Source organism: Pecten maximus, chromosome 1, assembly GCF_902652985.1.
Source record: "Pecten maximus chromosome 1, xPecMax1.1, whole genome shotgun sequence".
NCBI classification, from domain to species: Eukaryota; Metazoa; Mollusca; class Bivalvia; order Pectinida; family Pectinidae; genus Pecten; species Pecten maximus.
Genome location: NC_047015.1, coordinates 16,773,937 through 16,787,506, shown reverse-complemented (window position 1 = coordinate 16,787,506; position 13,570 = coordinate 16,773,937). Strand labels below are relative to the sequence as shown.

Here is a 13,570-nt window from a genome sequence, read left to right as displayed (position 1 = left end):
TTCGACACCAGCGCATCGGAGGGTCACGTTATTTAAGGAATGGGATTTTAGCTGTCTTTTGGTACTGATCTAACCGTAACAGTTGGGACATGTAACTTTTGACAGATCATGTTTTGCTATGCATCAATATTTATGTGGAGGTTTTTTGGTTGTTATGGAAAAACAATACTAAAATATTAGTGAATTATGGAGTTTGCTTAAAACTTATTATGATTACAACATTGACAAAGCGGGACAGTGCGATTATAATTCTTGTTTTGTTTGTTTTTTTACTCAAAATTACAAATGTCCGGAAACGAAATTCGCGCCATTTTTACTATTCTGTTACAAACAAACGCTTGTAACGCACCATGCTTATACTTCAGGAAGCGTCAATAGTAACTTGATCGCCACGTCGCCGTAAGGAAGATACGGTAGATCTGATAGATGAAGATGATGTTACAAGGATACTGATCATGATACGTACCAGGTAAATATACTTACTGATTAGGCCTATCGAAATAATTTTAGGTGACAAAACCAATCAAGATAGACACACTCTATGTAAGCTTTACGCCGTTCCACCCTGAGTCAACGACAGACTGAGAGTTACTGACTGTTACCTACTGTGGTTAGGCCTAGTAGCCTGCGTGTTTACAATCTAAGGGTCTTACTCTAACCACTGTGACTCTAACCCTTCTTTATCACCTTACCACAATCTGGCATCTGCAAATAGGCTGTCTTAAAACACATTCTCTACATCTACTACACGCTTACTACACGCTTACTACACACACAAATCATGCACAGGGGCATATATTAAACAATAGCCAGAATTATCTAAGCCAGAGACCTATATAGGTCTCTGCCTAAGCTTATAAAGCTTACATTGTATTAAATATGCATGTTCTCTTTATCAGGCCCTGAGTCTGGCTTTAGCATAAAGTGCCATTGACTCATAATACATGTACGATGTTTACTATTTGTAACAGGCAAACAAGTAGCTGTGCACAATGACATAGCTCAGGACGACCAATGAATGAATGATTTTTGACAGATGGTCATTGTCAGAGTTATGATTCCCTTCCATAAACGTAATGTTGCAAAACAATGAACCTGAAAAATGCTACAAGAAAACAACTAGTAGTGAATCTACTACTAGTGATTGAACCTGTGATTCCCGGCTTGCTTGTCTATTGCTGTACAAGCTAAAGGGAAAATCGCTGTAGAAATCGAGGAAAGTTGCATAAAATAGCCCAGCTATGTTAAGGTCAATATGAGGATCAGCCAGATCATTTTAAAATCAATTCATTATATATAATTTTGGGAAATTGTGTAAGTTAGTAAGTGCTTGTTGTAAAAGTATTAATTCATTGGTTATTGTTATGACGAAACACATACAGAACAGCTAATCATAATATTGACCAGGCTGAGTCACTTTTTCATAAAAAATGATTTAATTAGCCCATATCCTCATATAAATTAATCAGTTTCAGAACATCTCTGCATGTCTCATTGTTCTCAATGTGATTTATGATGCACTAAATTTAGAACCATGTGGGACACATGTACTGTACACATTTTCACATAGTGGAACTCATCACCTGTAAATGACAATATAATTTAAAAAAAAAAGTCTTACAATCCAAGACATCAGAAGATTGCCATTTGAAGATTTAGTGACAAAAACTCTTGATTATGGTCCCATTTAAAGGGGCACAATTCTAAGTAGAAATGAAAACATGAATACAGGAACTATGCATACATGTATGTATGAATAGATGAATCGTCATAGATATGTTACTATACAGTATATTAATAATACATCGCCAATCGTATCCAGCCGTGAGTTGTCTCACAACCTTCCAACAATCTGAATCATACAAACCAGCCAACCAAATTATTTGATCAGTTTAGTGAAGAAAAATGACTGAGATATATTCCTAAAATGCCAGAGATGGAATCTGGGACATTTTAATGATGAAGATCTGGGAGGTGCTAGGCTCCAAACTAGCCATGCATCATGTTCCTTTTGTGTTTAGGGATACCTGTACTTGTTCCTTTTGTGTTTAGGGATACCTGTACTTGTCGCTTTTGTGTTTAGGGATACCTGTACTTGTTCCTTTTGTGTTTAGGGATACCTGTACGTGTTCCTTTTGTGTTTAGGGATACCTGTACTTGTTCCTTTTGTGTTTAGGGATACCTGTACTTGTTCCTTTTGTGTTTAGGGATACCTGTACTTGTTCCTTTTGTGTTTAGGGATACCTGTACTTGTTCCTTTTGTGTTTAGGGATACCTGTACTAGCAATCCCTTGTCCAAGTCATTAATGAATCATCAAATGTCTGTGTGCTTGGCAAATAGCAATAGGATATCCGGACCTGGGTTTTTGAATTATAGATGTTTTGTCCTCAGGGATGAAGACATAGAAAAAGGAAGTAGGGAGAGTAGGACTGGGCCAGGTGACTACTGCCTATATACATTGTATATTACTGATTTAACTCATTGATCAGTTTGTAAGTTTGTCTGTCTGGAATGCAGACCTCTTGGATTCAAGTCCAAGTCTGACCTTGTACTTGCACTTGCACTTTCCATCTCCTAGCTGATCCACTTTGCTCAAAAGAAGTCAACTAAAATGAAAATATGTCAAGATTTAACTTAAATATCATTCTCTAGTAAGTTTCCATTGAGGTAAAATATATATAGGATTATTATAAGATATCTTATTTTTGTTGAAAGACGTATGCAGGTAAATCTAGAATGACAATAATTTAATTCCTTAACTTGACAGTAATTATGACATTTGATGTACACGTATGTATTATAAAATTACAGTGAAAGATTGTATGCATAATTATTATAACATATGAATCCTTAATTAGAGTTGAATACATAATTACAATGAAAAATGTATGTATAATTAAATATATTTATGTATGAAAAGTAGTAATTATTGTCAAGATGGTTGTTTTATAATTGTAGGATTCATTTTGTTGGCTATTGTACTATATATAGCTATCACTTGCATGTTGCTGGTTGACAATGTGAAAGCATAGAGAATCATGACCTTCACACTAGCTTCATTGTCTGTCTTGCTTGCAACGAAAAGTCATGAGAGCGATATTATGGTGTTCATTAACTTTTCCATCGTCAGCAGCATCAACATTTCCACTAAAGATTTTCACTTAGATCCTTTGGTAGAAAAGGTACAAACTTGGTACATAGATACACTGTACTAGATCACAGTTTATCAGTATACTGTGACCTATCACCCGATGGGCTGTTCTGCTGGGTGTCATAGGCAGAATACTTATGTGCAGTAGCACTATGAAAACAACATCAATTCTGCACTATCAAAACTTCAAGGAAACAAATACTAACAAACTGCAGCCTCCCAAAACACTCACCACATGCATGGTGGTGGGGGGGGGGGGGGGGGGGGGGGGGGGGCACATCCTAAATGACCATAGTGTTGGGATGTTTAATAATACAAAAGAAAAATATATACACTCTCACATTCAGATGATCAATGGTCAAGGTTAAAGGGTCATAGGCCACTGAATTTTGACCCCATACACATTTTCCCAAATCAATGTCATATCTTGAGAACCCCACATCATATTTGATTGAAAATTTTACTTTAGTGTCGTAAAATGTTCTACACCTGATAAAATTCTTGTGATCATTGTTCAAGGTGAGTATTGACCCCTTCTGAAGGGAAAATGTTCACTTGATGTTTGTTCCGAATTAAGTAATTATATAAGGAGCCTTACTAAGAGGTTCTATATAGACATTTCTCTACTGCAGTGAAACATTGAGCCACAAGTGATAACCATTGTTAAGGAACCGATTTAAACATATTATATTTTCCAATTAACTGAATCTGTATATAAAGACCCTGTATCACATGCAATAAGGAAGGAAATTATGTATTTTATGAATTTCTAATATGACTATAGGTTTGGTTATACCCATATTTGTGTATTTGTTTTGGTGTAGATTTTGGCTCAATTGCCCTTTTTATAGTAGAATGAAGTATTGGGATAAATTACTATTATACCTGCAGCTCCATAACAACAGGTTTATCACAGTATTATCAATTACGGTATGTTAATGTAATTGGTTGATCAAAGTCACGTTGAAATTGTCTCACAAAATTTTAGCTTTCCTTTGTTAAATCTTTTGGCTTTTATTGGCTTTGTATATTTAACATTGATCATAAACTGGATTGGCTGGTTAATGAACTCTCTGGTTCAGTTTTCAGTTTATCTGGACTCATCAATACACAAAAAAGATATTAACAATAATCAATTATGGGTTTAAATATTCAAATTATATATCATGGATTTGAAAATACAAATTGCATTATGGATTTAAACATTATGTAATATAATGGATTAAAACATTCAAATTACCTATTTTCAATCAATTGGTTATTGATTATGATAGAAAATTGATTATGATCATGTATACGTAGTTATGTATAGTATATATACTTACTACTGTAGAGAAATTACATCCCAATCTTATGGTATTTAAATAATTCATGTTAGAGTAATCACATAATAAACCATTTTTTGTTTCTGTTTCAGTTCTTTATAACCATGTTGTATATGTGATGGTAACTACCACATCCTTGACTGTCTTGTGACATCATGGCTTAATGTTTTCTCTGCTTCTCATTAACATTAACCACTGTCTATCATAGATAGAAAAATCTTAATTTTCTCCAGACTTTTTTGCCAAAGCTTCAATCCATTTCTTGACTCGTAATGAATTTCTTTTTTAACTGCTGTATACATGGAAACTCTCAATACTGATAAACTTTCCTTGTTTCATCTTCTAGTTAAAAAGACGGCAAAATTAAATAAAAGAAGGGTTATTAAAATTGTATTTTGTCATTGAAAATGAAATGTGTTATCAGATCATGATCTCCTCGCAGTCATTGATTACAGAAATATACTCGGCATTGAGGCAAATATGTGACTGAAGTGAACCTCGTAAAGTTAAATGATGAGACAGTGAATGTTTAATATGAAATAACATATGGTATGGTATGTGTTCTTCAGGTAAAGTTAAGTGTTCATCTATTACCACTATGGCTGTTTGCCCCTTATATCAGACTTTGTCATCTAGTGCAAAATCTGTAGAGCTTAGAACAGATAAAAGAATAAGGATTTTGATATTAAGTTTGTGATGAAAAACATTAATGTTTGGTGGATTTTAAAGGTAAGAACTTCAGAAATCTTTAAAGAATCAAATAAATTATACTACTGTGTATGTTCACCTTTCATTTGTGAGATCCAGGCCACTAAGAATTACACCTTCCATAACAAATATATCCCATCTGTCCTAACAAAGCATTCCCAATGGAAAACATTAACTGAACTTTTAACTACATGTTTATGAATTAAGTGTAGATTGTTTCATTCTTTCCTTTCTGCAGCTTATATGATAGATTTCTAGCCTGAGTTTCCTCTAGCCCACTCACCAGATTTAAGATATTTTAATGGACAGATGTCTGGTGAGTGTGGCCATATACTGCACCACTATATGAAAACACATTTTGAATTCTCAAATAAAAGATAAAAATATTTATTTATTAATCCAAAATACTTAAAAGGTCTTGTATCAGTAAATAATCTCAAAAGCAGGACAGGAAAAACTGTTCAGCATCACTGGGCTTTCAGGCAAGTTTAAGTTTTGGTTTCAAAAGTACTTACCCAAAACGTGAAACATTGTGGTCCGATTAGACTGAATTTGTTGTATTTCGCATTGCTCTAGGGAAAATGTAAAAAATAAAATAAATTTTGCAATCGTGAAAATAGTCACCAATATTTACTTGCCCACAGACCAAATCTACTGGCCCTGGGCCAGACTGGACTTTTTCATGCTCTGAAAAGACAGCTGATGTGGTTTTTTCTTGCTCTGAAAATGCAGCTTTTGAAATTGTACTTTTGCCAAATTTAACAGAAGAATGATCTGCCATAACTTATTGGTGATATGGATATCATCAGTCAAAAAACATTGTTTTTTTACCACCAAAACTGAATTCTAATGTATCAACAATTTTAGACCTTTGCACATCTTCATCAAAGTAACCAGTATGCTGAAGGATAACAATTAAAAAGATAATATATACATGTATATATTAGATATTAGATTGGGAAATGTTTATGCAGTAGTTTTAAAATTTATCGGAGAAAATTGAATTAATTAATAGTTCTTCTGGTTAAGCTAATAATTTCTGGTCTGGTATAGATTTTAAACTGTTAAGATATCTTGACCAAACTTTCAGTTCAATGCACTTCTGTTTGGTCATGACTGTGACTTTGACATCAAGGTCATAGGTCAGATAAGTGCAAAATTCTGCAATTATTCTTGTCGGGGAAATATCAATAAACTGTTAAAATGTTAATGATAAAGAACGTTATTGTATACATTCCTCAACCCCTGACAAAGTGCATAGCTCTGTCACTGGATCATTACCTTTACCTGAAGGTCCAAGGTCAAATAAGTATAAATGTTTTCCAAGCCATAGCTTCTTAACCATTGAAGATATCTTCACCAAACTTGCAAATCCTGAAGCCAATATACAGTGCACTGCCAGTTAAGGGTAAAAGTTCAAATGAGTGCAAATTTTCCCAATCATTTCTTGTCCAGGCAATAACTTTTAAACTTAATTAACCTTCAATTTCAAGTGAGGGAGAATGGGAGATCTAGTCAACTATAAGGATAACACTTTAAAAGTTTAATTGCCGACCAGTATATATTGCTGTTACATAACCTTGGTGTGCTTCCCTTCACAGAGTGCAGTATTTACATCAGTAAAACATGTACTCTGCTGACAGCTTTACTGTGTTACTTGTGTTGTTTGTGTGGATTTCCATCATTAATCACATCGGTGTAAATACCTATAATCTACCTATCTAGTACACATTACCATTTATCTTTGTCACTTTGTAGATATTAACATGGACTACTGCTGTACTTTACTGATCTATACAGCTACAGGATGCTGATCATATCAGTGAATTCAATTAAAAGTGTATTTTAATTTTCAACGGTTGAAATTCAATTATCCATGTATAATCTGTATAATTTTCACAAACAGAATTAATATTGTTCCTTAACTTTAAATTTTTTTTTCTAATATTCCAAAAATTTTGTACATACAATTAATATATATGATATTGTCTTAGCTTCTTGTTAGATTGTTTCCAGCATGGAAGTTTCTTAGATATTTGCATGTATCCTATATCATGTAACCCAGTTTGGATGGCTGTACCTGAAGCTATTTTAAGACATTTAATTGATATTGTCCTTGAAAGGTTCCTGATGAATGTCACTTTTACAGAATGCTAACATTATGACTTTTGCATTCTTAAGGAATCAGATAATGACTATGAACACACTATAGAGGCAGATTCAAAACTGGAAACCGAGGAGCAGCCGTCTGGCCAAAACATGGCAGTCAGCAACCTTCCTCATGTCCTCAACCTCAGCAACAGTATCATTGGAGTCACCATCCTGGCTATGCCATTCTGCTTTAAACAGGTAAGATTACCATCCTCCTAGTGACCCCTTCTGCTTCAAACAGGTGACATTACCACCCTCTTGGTCACCTACTGTTTTAAACAGGTGACATTACCACCCTCTTGGTCACCTCCTACTGTTTTAAACAGGTGACATTGCCACCCTCTTGGTCACCTCCTTCTGTTTTAAACAGGAGACATTGCCACCCTCTTGGTCACCTCCTGTTTTAAACAAGTGACATAACCACCCTCTTGGTCACCAGCTGTTTTAAACAGGTGACATTACCACCCTCTTGGTCAACTCCTTCTGTTTTAAACAGGTGACATTGCCTCCCTTCTGGTCACCTTCTGTTTTAAACAGGTGACATTATCACCCTCTTGGTCACCTGTTTTAAACAGGAGACATTGCCACCCTCTTGGTCACCTCCTGTTTTAAACAAGTGACATAACCACCCTCTTGGTCACCAGCTGTTTTAAACAGGTGACATTACCACCCTCTTGGTCAACTCCTTCTGTTTTAAACAGGTGACATTGCCTCCCTTCTGGTCACCTTCTGTTTTAAACAGGTGACATTACTATTCTGGTCACTCACTTTTATTTATAGATGTATTTTGTAAACATGTATCTATTCATATCAAACTTTTAGATTTATTTGCTTTCACAAAGTTTTATAGTAAACAAATTATCATATGTAAAATTTGTTTTTACTGTAGGTTCCATTTTATTGAGACAGGCTTTATATTTACTCTTTCAGTGTGGTATACTGCTGGGAGCTGTGCTCTTGTTTTTCTGCACCTGGTTGACCCTGGTATCATGTCGTCTGCTGATGAAGGCTGGTGTTACCTCGCGGCGGAGATCCTATGGATTTCTTGGTATGATCAATTGAACCCTATCTTGAGTTAATATTGTACTCATATTGCGACAGATTTTCATACACAAATATGTGCGAAATTATGACAAATTTTAAAGAAAATGTATATATATAGCATACAAACCGTACTCAACCGGCAATAAACCCCTGCTCGGCGATCAGCCCTTTCCCCTTTCTATCAAAGAGGAACATTACATCTAAACGTTTGCAATTAGCCTTTCCTTTTTAAGGTATTTTCCATTTGCCAAAAACGTATGTCGGTATGAAACCTGTCTTGGAACCAGGCCTACATTCGGCAATAGGCCTCATCCCTTCAAAATCCTTTTATTTCCTGCTAAGGGTGTGGGCTTATTGCAGGTTGAGTATGGTAAATATGCATGGTAACCAATTTCTCAGAAAGAAAATCATATATGTATATATTGAGATAAGTTAGTGACATTATAAGTAATGAATTCTCTGTGTTTATCCTTCCAGCATACTATACTTATGGTGCCCCTGGGAAATTAGCTGTTGAGATTGGGTAAGTCACATTCAGGTTTGAAATAAAAGTTCCATTAGGTTGCCATGAAAAATAAGCTGTTCCTGTCATATCGTGGGGATTATCCCCTTCTCTGATTTTGGTTAGATTTTCAGTCGGTTTCTTTTCAAATCAAAGTATTAGTAGAGGTATACAAGTAATGACACATGTTATAATCTAGATGTACATAATTATGGTGGCTCGTTAGGGCCAAGTATCAAATCTCGCATTCTCGCACTCTCGACCTTAGGTCGAGAACGCGAGAATGCGAAAACGCGACGGCGAGGGAGCGAAAACGCGAGAATGCGAAAGAGCGAAAACACGAAAATGCGAAAACTCGACGGCGATAATGCGAAAACGCGACGGTGAAAACGCGAGATTAATCTCGCACTCTCGCCATCGCAATTTCGCTCCCTCGCCGTCGAGTTTTCGCATTCTCGCGTTTTCGACCTAAGGTCGAGAATGCGAGATTATGCTTTAACGGCCGCCCTCGCACTCTCGCTTCCTCGCATATATATATATATAACCAACGTAATGTATATCATTATGTATGTTCCTTACGCGAGAGAGCGAGAGTGCGAGGGCGGCCGTTAAAGCACAATCTCGCATTCTCGCACTCTCGACCTTATGTCGAAAACGCGAGAATGTGAAAACTCGACGGCGAGGGAGCGAAATTGCGACGGCGAGAGTGCGAGATTAATCTCGCGTTTTCGCCGTCACGTTTTCGCATTCTCGCGTTTTCGCTCTTTCGCATTCTCGCGTTTTCGCTCCCTCGCCGTCGCGTTTTCGATTTGTATATTATTATGTATGTTCGACAAATTTCGATTTGATACTTGGCCCTAACGAGCCACCATACATAATTATGTATTTCAATAATTGGTATGGTCTGCAATACTTTATGTAGAAAGTAGGTAGGGTAATTGCTTTAACCAACATGTTTTTAGTACAAAAATGATAAGCATTCATGACTTCATTAAGTTGATGAAGAAATTTTCATCATAGGTTATAGTTTATTTGTTTCACAATGCCTGATTTGACAGTTTAGTTTTCAATCTTGAAAAATATGTTTCAGGATGATAGGGTTACAACTGGGAACACTGATTGCCCAGGTTGTCATCATCGGGGACCTCGGCCCTGCCATTGTGTCCAAATACCTAGGACTGGAGGTAGGTGCCTTATTTTATAGCATTGACAATCAAAACTAGTGTTAGATATTGTTTATTTCTTGGTTTGCTTCGGCTACAGAAAATTTGGCTCAAGATTAAATAGTACCACATTAGATTAATATTGTGGTCCCTGATTAACATACTGTAATGTAATGTTTTTTTCAGGCATTGTTTTGTCTAAGTCAGATTGTTACACCCACGAAACATTAGTCCTGTGAAATTATACAACTATACATGTACAGTGTATATCCATGCTACTTGGTCTACTGTATTATATTTCTAGACATTATTTCATATTTAATCCAACCATTTCACCTTGTTTGGTATCATAAAGTGTGATCTATATTAGAGCTTCTGATCTTCTATGGACTCATACAGATATTTACTTTGTACTCGTGACAGTTTGAAAGAATGTTTAAGAATTACATCTATATGTTCTAACTACAGTTTGGAAGAATGCTTAAGAATTACATGGATATGTTCTAACCAATGTGGAGAAAGCTTAAGAATTACAAGGATATGTTTTAACCAATGTGGTGATTTGTATTACAGAACAATGGTAACCTGCGGATGGGTCTGATCTGCTTCCTGTGTTTGTGTGTAGGACTACCTCTTGGCCTGCTGAAGAACCTCAATACTGTCAGCAGAGCGAGCACCTTGTGTATTCTCTTTTATGGATTATTTACCGTTTATGTGAGTGAAACTATTGATCAATCATAGAGGGTTTTCTAGTTCATGCTTTAAATTATATTGTGTAAAGAAAGTCTCCTGCTTGACCAGTCTGATCTTTAGACTTCAAAAATGGAATTGCTCATTGATTGTAATACAGTTTTAGACCATTATGAACACTTCTTTTTTGTAGGTGTTCTCACTGTCCATTCCCAGCCTTGTATCTGGTGACTGGATTAACAAGGTCAATCTCTGGAGGACAGATGGACTGTTCAAGTGTCTACCCATTTTTTCATTCGCCTTTGGTTGTCAAACGTAAGGAACAAGAGTATATACTGCATCGGTACTTATCCATTGAAATGAAAGTGATCAATCCATGAAAGCCTACTAAAATATTTACCTTATTATATCCTATGTATATCTTTTAAGACAGATGCATGAATCGATTAATGATTAAAAACATTATTATTTTTATAGTACTTGTAATTGAGTAAAATATACACTCAAGTTTTAGTAATTTACTAGTTTTGTTTTCCTGGACTTTACAGACAGCTGTTCATTATGTATGATAACCTGCCTGAGCCATCCCTGAAGAGTGTCAACAACATTGTACAGAGTGCTGTCAACATGTGTACCATCACCTATCTCCTGGTAGGCTGTCTATAGGTTAATTCCCACTTATCCAACATGTGAACTGTAACCTATCTCCTGGTAGGCTGTCTATAGGTTAATTCCCACTTATCCAACATGTGTACCATCACCTATCTCCTGGTAGGCTGTCTATAGGTTAATTCCCACTCGTCCAACATGTGAACTGTCACCTATCTCCTGGTAGGCTGTCTATAGGTTAATTCCCACTCGTCCAACATGTGTACCATCACCTATCTCCTGGTAGACTGTCTATAGGTTAATTCCCACTTATCCAACATGTGTACCATCACCTATCTCCTGGTAGGCTGTCTATAGGTTAATTTCCACTTATCCAACATGTGTACCATCACCTATCTCCTGTTTGGCTGTCTATAGGTTAATTCCCACTCATCCAACATGTGAACTGTCACCTATCTCCTGGTAGGCTGTCTATAGGTTAATTCCCACTCATCCCACATGTGTACCATCACCTATCTCCTGGTTGGCTGTTTATAGGTTAATTCCCACTTATCCAACATGTGAACTGTCACCTATCTCCTGGTAGGCTGTCTATAGGTTAATTCCCACTTATCCAACATGTGAACTGTCGCCTATCTCCTGGTAGGCTGTCTATAGGTTAATTCCCACTCGTCCAACATGTGTACCATCACCTATCTCCTGGTAGGCTGTCTATAGGTTAATTCCCACTTATCCAACATGTGTACCATCACCTATCTCCTGGTAGGCTGTCTATAGGTTAATTCCCACTCGTCCAACATGTGTACCATCACCTATCTCCTGTTTGGCTGTCTATAGGTTAATTCCCACTCGTCCAACATGTGTACCATCACCTATCTCCTGGTAGGCTGTCTATAGGTTAATTCCCACTCGTCCAACATGTGAACTGTCACCTATCTCCTGGTAGGCTGTCTATAGGTTAATTCCCACTTATCCAACATGTGTACCATCACCTATCTCCTGGTAGGCTGTCTATAGGTTAATTCCCACTCATCCAACATGTGTACCATCACCTATCTCCTGGTAGGCTGTCTATAGGTTAATTCCCACTCGTCCAACATGTGAACTGTCACCTATCTCCTGGTAGGCTGTCTATAGGTTAATTCCCACTCGTCCAACATGTGTACCATCACCTATCTCCTGGTAGGCTGTCTATAGGTTAATTCCCACTCGTCCAACATGTGTACCATCACCTATCTCCTGGTAGGCTGTCTATAGGTTAATTCCCACTCATCCAACATGTGTACCATCACCTATCTCCTGGTAGGCTGTCTATAGGTTAATTCCCACTCGTCCAACATGTGTACCATCACCTATCTCCTGGTAGGCTGTCTATAGGTTAATTCCCACTCATCCAACATGTGTACCATCACCTATCTCCTGGTAGGCTGTCTATAGGTTAATTCCAACTCATCCAACATGTGAACTGTCACCTATCTCCTGGTAGGCTGTCTATAGGTTAATTCCCACTCATCCAACATGTGTACTATCACCTATCTCCTGGTAGGCTGTCTATAGGTTAATTCCCACTTATCCAACATGTGTACAGTTGCTTGGTAGCTAGGCTGTCTGTTATTTAATTTCCAGCCTGTTAATGTTGTCTTTTGTTTGTATGTTTTTTCAGACTGTAAATGTTGTCTTTTGTTTGTATACTTTTTCAGACTGTTAATGTTGCCTTTTGTCTGTATGCTCTTTCAGACTGCTAATGTTGTGTTTTGTCTGTATGCTGTTTCAGACTGGATTTTTCGGCTACATTGCATTCCACAATAAAGACATAGGAGGTGACATAGTGACTGACTTTGAGGTCAGTTGGGCCACCGATGTTCTTAAACTGGGGTTTGTCATCTCCATTGCCGTAACATTCCCTCTCATCATCTTCCCCTGTAGAGGGAGTCTCTACACTTTACTCTTTCCTCAGGTATGTATCTATTATACGATGTCTAACTCCATTTCATTTCAGGAGTAATAAATTAATACTTTGGTGAGGGTTTTGCATTTTTAGGGTACATAGAGTCATTGAAAAGTCCAGGAATTTTGTTTACTGCCTTAAATTTATTTTTGACCATTTAAAGCCTTGGATCCTGTTCTGCAGGGAATGTTTTAATTCCTTGATCAAAAATATGTGTAATTACGAGTATTACATACACAATACATACCATAGTTTCTTAATTCTGCATGGATAACCAC

At 36.7% G+C, this 13,570-nt stretch overlaps 1 protein-coding gene across 2 annotated transcripts in view; it reads left to right on the top strand.

The window, feature by feature from the left end:
* Positions 1-318: 318 nt before the first annotated feature.
* The window catches only part of LOC117326357 (putative sodium-coupled neutral amino acid transporter 10), a 35,237-nt gene continuing 21,985 nt past the window's right edge, over positions 319-13,570 (top strand). The window contains exons 1-10 of one of the 2 annotated variants that reach the window (XM_033883072.1): positions 319-469; positions 4,570-4,598; positions 7,367-7,534; positions 8,267-8,384; positions 8,858-8,903; positions 9,973-10,066; positions 10,619-10,759; positions 10,929-11,050; positions 11,284-11,386; positions 13,119-13,301. In XM_033883072.1, coding sequence (XP_033738963.1) covers positions 4,596-4,598; positions 7,367-7,534; positions 8,267-8,384; positions 8,858-8,903; positions 9,973-10,066; positions 10,619-10,759; positions 10,929-11,050; positions 11,284-11,386; positions 13,119-13,301 — 978 coding nt within the window. In that variant the 5' untranslated portion in view covers positions 319-469; positions 4,570-4,595. The remainder of the gene's footprint in view (positions 470-4,569; positions 4,599-7,366; positions 7,535-8,266; positions 8,385-8,857; positions 8,904-9,972; positions 10,067-10,618; positions 10,760-10,928; positions 11,051-11,283; positions 11,387-13,118; positions 13,302-13,570) is intronic. The other variant, XM_033883081.1, reaches the window with a different exon arrangement.